Genomic DNA, 8,229 nt, shown 5'->3' on the forward strand with positions numbered 1-8,229 from the left:
AATTCATATGAAATGTTGATTAAACTCCATTGCCAGATACACATTAAAACATCTCCATTTCCTTCTGTGTTGCGTCTCCTTGTTGGAACGAGTTGCTGCAGTTTGAAAGCGATGCCCATTGTTGTCCCTTTTGGAGCTATACTATTGAAATGGATGCAGAATGTTCTGGACTGTCTTGCTGAAATAAGCAAAGCCTTCCCTGAAGTTGTCAACTGGATGGCAATATATGTTGTCATGCATCTGTATATATTTTATTCAGCATTATTTTTGCTTCCATCGATGTGGAAGTTAGCAGCTCTTTTGTTTTTCCCCTTCTTGTGTGGTTGTGTTTCAGTGTTCAGACAAAGAAAAATGCTTAAATTTGTGTTTCAGTGGTCAAGAGAAGATTTACGACATCATCTCTGAGACAGTGGCCACTGACTTCCCGGTGTGGTTCAGTAAAGTAATAAGTTACATCACCAGTCCTGTCGTCGTACTGCCAGCACTGCTGCTGCTGTTGTGAGGCTGCACACGACACATATTGCATATATCTGTCACGTATACATGCGCTCTCTCACTCACAATTTCTCTCTAATTCTCTCACACACACACATATACACATGCACTCACAATATGCAAATACGCAAACATCTGTATCCTACATGACTTGTGAATTGTTCAACTGTGTTTCAGCATGCTGATATACTATCTCCAGTCTATCGCCAGATCCCTCAAATTCACCAACAACCAGCTAAGGATGCAGCTCCAGACTGTAAGTTGAATCACTTTCAGCATTTTTCACATAAAAATAAGAGCGAGAAAGGCATTTACAGATGAGGACAAAGTTATTAGCCCCTCTATGAAATTTAAAGTTTTTGTCAAGAATTTCCCAAGTGCTATTTAACAGAACAAATGATTTTCCAGATAGCATTTTAAACATATAGTATCTTTCCTGGGACTCGGTCCTTCTGGACATAGACATCTGATGTTGTGCCTGGGATCTGCTGGATTGTCTCTCAAGTACCTTTTGCAGACCCTAACTTGGGTCCTGTTGTCTGTAGTAGATTCTTCCTGTGGATCTACCACCACCATCCCTCTGTGCTGTCCTTTAAGCCAGCTTTTCCCAGCAACTGTGGGATTTGTTCATGTCAGCCACTTCCTCCGCCTTTCAAAGGTACATCCCATGCATAAGCTTGGTCATCTATAATGGTTCCTGGTCCTGTTCTGCATCACTGTCTGTCTTGATGGGCCTGATCTGTTTGCACATGTTCTATGCTATATCCTGGATGGTGACTTTGATAGTCACTAATCCTCACTCCCTCTTTTTACTGCTCATAGAGCCTCAAGGTCCTGGACTTCATGTGGATTGGATGGACATTATGAGGAATGTTTGTATCTTCACATTAGCGGCATCCGTCTCCTCTTTTAGCTAGCTTTTTATTCAGATAACTGGTAGGGAATCTCTACTGATGGCATGGATTCTGTTCTTACTGTTTAGCTGCCTTCTCAGCACCTATCTTACCTTCTGGAGGTATTTGGCTGTGCCTGACCTTTTTGCATCTTTATCATGGTTCCCACTGGCCTGTGGGATACCCAGGCACTTGTACTGTATCTGCTATTCTCCTTTCTGGCTTAATAGTCTGCATCACCTTTCCTCTGTTTTCAACCAAACTTATCCAGTTCGAATAAAATCACGATGTCCTCACAGTAGATGCTGAAGTGGACCTCCTGGTGTACATCATAATTTCTTTGTACAGGAGATGGCTGATGGTCACTCCAGACCTAAATATATATTCCTATCCAATCCTACTGATAAACTGCTTTAGAGGGTTGAGGCCTATCCAGAAGTGGGCATCACCTTGGTATGCCCACACTTGATGGTGACCTCTGTGATTGTCTTTGACTTTGTCTTCCAAAGTCCCATTAAGTACACTGTTAGCCTTTTAAAGTGCCAAGCACCCTAGTATCCATAATTAAGTATCCTCTTAATTGCCCCTTGGGGATAAATAAAGTCTTTCTGATTCTGATTCTGATGTGTGCAGCATTCAGGCTTTTTTGGTGTCAATTCAGGCAATAAACATATCATTGGTGAGATATTTGACTACAAGATAAACAGTCACAAGGAGCAGTACCCTCAGTTGGGAAGGAACAAAGATATTGTGAAGGACCGTCAACCTCCCAGGTCTCTGTTAGAGGACCTTAGCTAGAAGGATGAAGACCACACACAGGGGGAGTGGAAATGTTTATCATTTTTAATTTTGTAAACATAAATACTGTCTGTACGCATTTGTGTTTTGTATTTACTCAGGTTGTCAGTATTACAATTTGTTTGACCTAAAACATTTAAGTCTCACACATATGCAAAAGAACGGAGGGAGCAAATACTCTGTCATGTCACTGCGTATATATAGTGCAGCCTTAAACTGGCCATTACATAATGATAGTATAATGGTGTGCGTCTGAAGTCAGTGTTTTTTCAAACCTTCTCAGGAGCGCACTGAAGACAAGAAGAAAGTCTTCCAGATGGCTGCAGGTATCTCTCGTCTTCTATGTTTGCCTCCTTATTGATGACCTTTTTTTGTATGTTTGTCACCCTTAAATGTTTCAGATCATAAAACAAATAAAAATATTAAAAATAAAACACAAGTAAACACAAAATACAGTTTCTAAAGGTGTTTATTTTTAAGGGGGAAAAAATCCAATGTGTGAAAAAGTGATTACCCCCTAAAGCTAATAACGAGTTGGGCCACCCTCAGCAGCAATCACATGTTTGCCATAACTGCAATGAGTCTTTTACAGCACTGTGGAGGAATTTTGGCCCCTCATCTTTGCGAATGTTGTAATTCAGACACTTGGAGGTTTTCAACATGAACCCTTTTTAAGGTCATGCCACAGCATCTCAGTCATGATTCATGGTCAGGACTTTAGACTAGGCCTACTCCAAAGTCTTCATTTTGTTTTTTCTAGAGCCAGGGGTGTCAACTCCAGACGCTCAGGGACCAGTTGTCTCTGCAGGTTTAGACTCACGTGCACGACACCAAAAAGATGTTATACGTCATGGAACGTATCAATAGGACTGTTCCCAATTCAGGGTCTGCAGCCTTAACGGTCCTCAAGGGCCGTACTCAAAGACTGCTAAGGCCGGAAGTCGGCTTGTAGGCTTGTGAAATGGGACGGTCTAGCCTCCTCGCGCTGCCCAGGTTGCCTACAACCTATACTAAAGCTGGAAACGTTTCATACAGCTTTGTTGTGACAGAAATGAGGAGAACATATTTTGTCATTTGTTTCTACATGAGCTTTGTGTGATTGATAAGTATCTGAGGCTGAGACCACAGGACTGTAAAACATGATTGTTGGGCTTCATTTCTGTACTGAACAGTCATTTTAAGATTAGCTAGTAAATAACAATTAGCTCAATGTTGTTCATGAGACTAAAGTCATCTCACTTTGGTAATGTAAATATAATATGGCCAATATGATAAGTTATTAATTCAATCATTATTAGTTATCCAGCAGTGAGTGAACTCTGTTTCAGATACTGAGCTTCAGTAAAGATTCAAGCTGCATTTATTTATATCTATTTATATTTCCTGTCACCTTAAATCTTCACTCAAAGACAGGTTTCTTTGACACGTATATATAACTGTGTTATATATATGAGAGACAAATATTGTTCTTTTAATATGTTGGCATTACTAAATTTGTCTCAGTGCTTATTTAAATATCCATAAAATCATCACATTCTCTGTAAGATTAACGGCAACTATTGAACGCGTATATTTAAAGTAAAGGCTTTAAAACCAAGTAGTAAAAGTGTAAGTAAAGTGTGCGTGTTAGTCCCCATAGGGAAATAGTTCCTCTGCATTTAACCCATTCACCCAGTGAAGCAGTGGGCAGCCACGCAGTGTAGCGCCCGAGGGAGCAGTGTGTAGGGACGGTACCTTGCTTCAGGGGTACCTCAGGGTAGCGTTCAGTGGAGTCGAACCCCGACCTTCCGATCATGGGGCCACCACTCTACCTACTGAGCTATCCCTGCCCAAACGTCACTAATGTCGCATAACTTTGCCGACATGTGGCCAACAGTAATGTTTTCATGTTCTTCGTTATTAAACACTCGCACATAAATAAGTGACATAATATTCACTACTTACTTTTAAAGTTTACTCTTCGGCCGGCCCTCTTTTTCTGGCAAAATTATCCACACCCACCGCCGCGCTATGAATTCTGGGATATGTTGGGCCACAAAGTCTACACCGCCACATCCTTAAAATTCAGTGAAATGAAGGACGCATTTGAGGGCCGCATTTCGAGCAGCCTTTGAATTGGGACAGCCTTCGTCGCGTTGCTGTGACGTAATCGGCCTTAAAATGCGGCCTTTAAGGCTGCAGACCCTGGATTGGGATACAGCCAAAGACATGTTGAGGAGGTAATTTAGCCATTCAAATCAGCTGTGTTGGATCAAGGACACATCTAAAACCTGCAGGACACCGGCCCTTGAGGTCTGGAGTTGGACACCGCTGTTCTACGCCATGGACTCGCTGCTGGACTTTTCAAAACTTGTTTTGGATCATTTTCCTGCTGCAGGAGTGCAGTTCAGGTTGAGGTCACAATCAGATGGTTGGACATTGTCCTTCAGGATGTTTTGGTAGACAGCAGAAATCATGGTTCCATTTATCACAGCAAGTATTACAAGTCCCGAGGCAGCAATAAAGGCCCAACTGACTGCTGGCCCAACCCATTATTAGGTTAAGGGCTTAACTTTTTCACACAGGGCCATACAGGTATGGATATTTTTTTACCCTTAATAATAAACACCTTCATTTAGAAACTGCATTTTGTGTTTACTTGTGTTATCTTTGTCTAATTTTTAAATTTGTGTGATGATTTGAAACATTTTAATTGGACAAACATACAAAAAAAAGGGAAAATCAGGAAGGGCAGACACTTTTTCACACCACTGTATCGCTCTTTTACAGCGAGACTACAGATTCCAGAGGCTGCTGCAGACAAAAAGTCAGATCATGAGGAAAACAACATCGCCAGCCAAGAGTCCTCTAACCACACCCCATCTCCCTGTCAGAATAGCAGCACCACAAACTTTGAATCCCCTGTTCATCGTGGGAATTGCATCCGCACCATCACGAAATCAGTATCTAGAGGAGACCTGAACAGAGGAAGTGTGGCCGGATCTATCAGAAGTCCAGCAGTAACCGTACTGCCCAAACATTGGCTGGAGCACATTCCTAACAGGTCTCACACACTGACATGTTGCTTTAACCAGTCAGGTTTACTTTAGGGGACCTCTTAAAGGCTGAATATAGTGAAACTGTGTTATAAATTTCCTGTATCATATATTCACTGTGAAATTATAGCCAGGAGCGATGCCTAATGATATGTTTTGATAAAGTCTCAGTCTAGTTTGCCAATGGAAGAACTCAGACTTGGTCAAACCTGGTAAAACATATACAGCCTGTTGAGAAAGTTTCTTTTTGATGTCCACTTTAAAATATTGGTAACGAAAAAAACGTAAATTAAAAATGATCAAGCAATTCAAATAGTTTCTTTTATACATATTTAAAAGATTAACTGTTATTTCTAACCTATGACATTTCAGAAGTGAACTTCTCTCATGCTGCCCATTATGTAAATCTGTAATCTGTATAGATTTCACTATAATCTAAAAAAATAGGTCTATAATTTTTCATGCAAAGACATAAAACATTAAGTCATGACTATGGCATCCTGCTAGTATGTGTCTCTGCCTCTTCCACATCCCCTAAAGTCAGCTTATTAACATGTATATAGAGATACTATTAATAATATGTATATATCAGGCCCCAAAGTATTTGGACATTGACACAATTCTTTTATAGTTTTGCCTCTGTGCACCATAGTAGTGAATTTCAAATTATTTCAAAGCTTTTAACTGTATTTTAAATATGAGGGCCAAAGACAGGAGACTATCACTGGGCCGATAAAACAAAATACAAATATTAGAAAGAACTCCAAAAGTTTAGGGACGGTCAAATCAACACTTTGGTACAATCAAATAAGAATGAAGGCACTCACAACACCAAGAAACTTGAAAGGCCACAGGAAGACAATGAAAGTGAACAATGACAAAATGATTTCCATGGTTTAGAAAAACAAAAGCATAACATCTAGCTAAGTCAAGAACACTCTCAAGGCAAGAGACACCAAAATTAAAGAGGGTTTACAACAAGGTGCAAGCCACTGGTTACACCAGAACAAGAGGGCCAGGACTTCTCCAGAAAACATCTAACAGAGTGACATATTTCTGAAAAAAAAAATGTTTGACAGATGAACAAGATTAACTAGTACCAAAATGACGAGAAGAGAAATGTGTGGCAGCGAAAAGGAACAGCTCGTGATCCACAACATGCTAAATTATCTGTCAAACATGGTAGAGACAAAGTTTGTATTGTGGCAAAGGGAACCGAGTTATACTACGCAGATTCGACGAAATGCTGCCAAACTGATCGTCCATGGGTTCCAGACTTTAGTCAATCATTGACTACAAACGGCTGCCAATCAAGTGCCTCTTGATTTTGATATAACAAGGATTAAACATTCAGCCCTAATTTGCAGCTAAATAATCCTTAATCAGCATTTTATCAGGGGGCAGAGATATGTAAAGACAGTATCATTTTCCCCTGTTCGACAACACTAGTGTTCTGTGGAGAGCACTGACATTTGTAATCCATGGAAAACAACGAAATGTAATCTGCTGTAACACAAAAGCTGATTGTTATTGTTGTCCTTTTTCATTATAGGCCTCCACCTTTTCTTGGTGGTCCTAGTGGTACCTGCAGATCCAAGTCCTACCATCACATGGTATACAATTCTCCACCTCACTGTTCTGACAGCATTCACTCTGACCCCTTGTGCAGGAAGACTGTACATTCTGTTCATCCAGTTGAAGCTGCTGGGATCATTACTGCACAGAGTTATAGAGGACGCCGTGGTCACACCACCCGCTATGTGATTGTCAATGAGCATGAACCCAGGAAAAAGTTGCTGCGCTCAGCCACACGGATCCCACGCCATTATTTCATGGAGGAACCCACAGAGATCATGGAACTGTACCCACGTAATGTCAGACGCTACACACCACGCAATGCTCACAGTAAACCACGTCCTTACCAGTCCCACGCATCACAGCAACATCCGAGTGAAGAGGATGAGGAGGAAGACCAAGGGAAAGGCAGGAGAAAGATGTCACTAGGGAAAACTCATCGGGCCCGCTCACCGTCTAACCTCCAACAGCCAGCACATTTCTACATTGGTGACCGTCTAGAAACCTACATAACTATATCTAAAGAAAACCACACAGCTCAAGGAAGATATGGGGCTCAAGACGTAGATGAAGAGGAGAATGGAGTAGGAGAAATAGCCTGTGAAGATGAAGAGTCACACTCTGAGTCACAGGCTAATGTGAGAGTAGTTGACCCTCTTCTTCTGCAAACCAGATGTCACATTCATTCCCCGAGAAGACAGTATCTGTCTCAAACTCGGGCCAGGCATGTTGAGCCTCATGTGAAGTCCAAGACAAAGCAAAAGCTGGAGAATGTGCAGACTGAGTCAGACTCAGCTTCCCTGGCCTCTAGCAGTGACCAGCAGAATAGCAGCAATGACCAGTATATTCAGGTTATCCACAACAAGGAGCGCTATTTGAAGTCTGGAGCCAGGCAAGGACAAATGGCCAAAAAGAAATCCAAAACCAGCTTTGATCTAAAAATCACTGAATCAAACGATCTGGTCTGCTCCAATGTTTGAAATGTTGGTTTCTGTTAAATAATATATGTAGCATTAGGCATTAACTGACACTCTGCACTGAAAGCACACAAAAATGTCATTTCCTTTCTGTGTTTGTGTGATTCCATATCCTTTTGATGCTGTTAAATAATTGCACTAGCTATTGTGGAAGTGCAAAGAACAATAGAAGAATGTGTCTACTTGTGTAACATCAGCAATAAAAACATAAACAACTTAAATAATTACATTTGGTTGCCTTTTATTATAGATGGATAGATAGAATTGTATCCGAGCTGACTAAAAATACCCAGCTTAATTTGCTGTAATCACGGAAGAGGGTGTTCACGGGTGCGTGTGAAGCTGGAGAAATTTCTATGAGGACTGAGGGACTTCAAAATATGATAGATGTGAGCTTGCGCTCCCTAAATCAAAAGTATATCACTTTATTAAAAGCCACTGGGCTTTTTATCATGG

At 41.0% G+C, this 8,229-nt stretch overlaps 1 protein-coding gene across 1 annotated transcript in view; it reads left to right on the forward strand.

Annotated features, from left to right (window-relative positions):
- The window catches only part of LOC102302543 (transmembrane channel-like protein 3), a 44,023-nt gene extending 35,903 nt beyond the window's left edge, over window positions 1-8,120 (forward strand). The window contains exons 18-22 of the mRNA XM_005951536.3: window positions 373-498; window positions 673-751; window positions 2,470-2,512; window positions 4,956-5,229; window positions 6,774-8,120. Of these exons, the coding sequence (XP_005951598.1) occupies window positions 373-498; window positions 673-751; window positions 2,470-2,512; window positions 4,956-5,229; window positions 6,774-7,776 (1,525 nt within the window). The 3' untranslated portion in view covers window positions 7,777-8,120. The remainder of the gene's footprint in view (window positions 1-372; window positions 499-672; window positions 752-2,469; window positions 2,513-4,955; window positions 5,230-6,773) is intronic.
- Window positions 8,121-8,229: the final 109 nt, after the last annotated feature.

Source organism: Haplochromis burtoni, unplaced genomic scaffold, assembly GCF_018398535.1.
Source record: "Haplochromis burtoni strain Fernald_Lab_line unplaced genomic scaffold, NCSU_Asbu1 Contig_1047, whole genome shotgun sequence".
Classification (NCBI taxonomy): Eukaryota; Metazoa; Chordata; class Actinopteri; order Cichliformes; family Cichlidae; genus Haplochromis; species Haplochromis burtoni.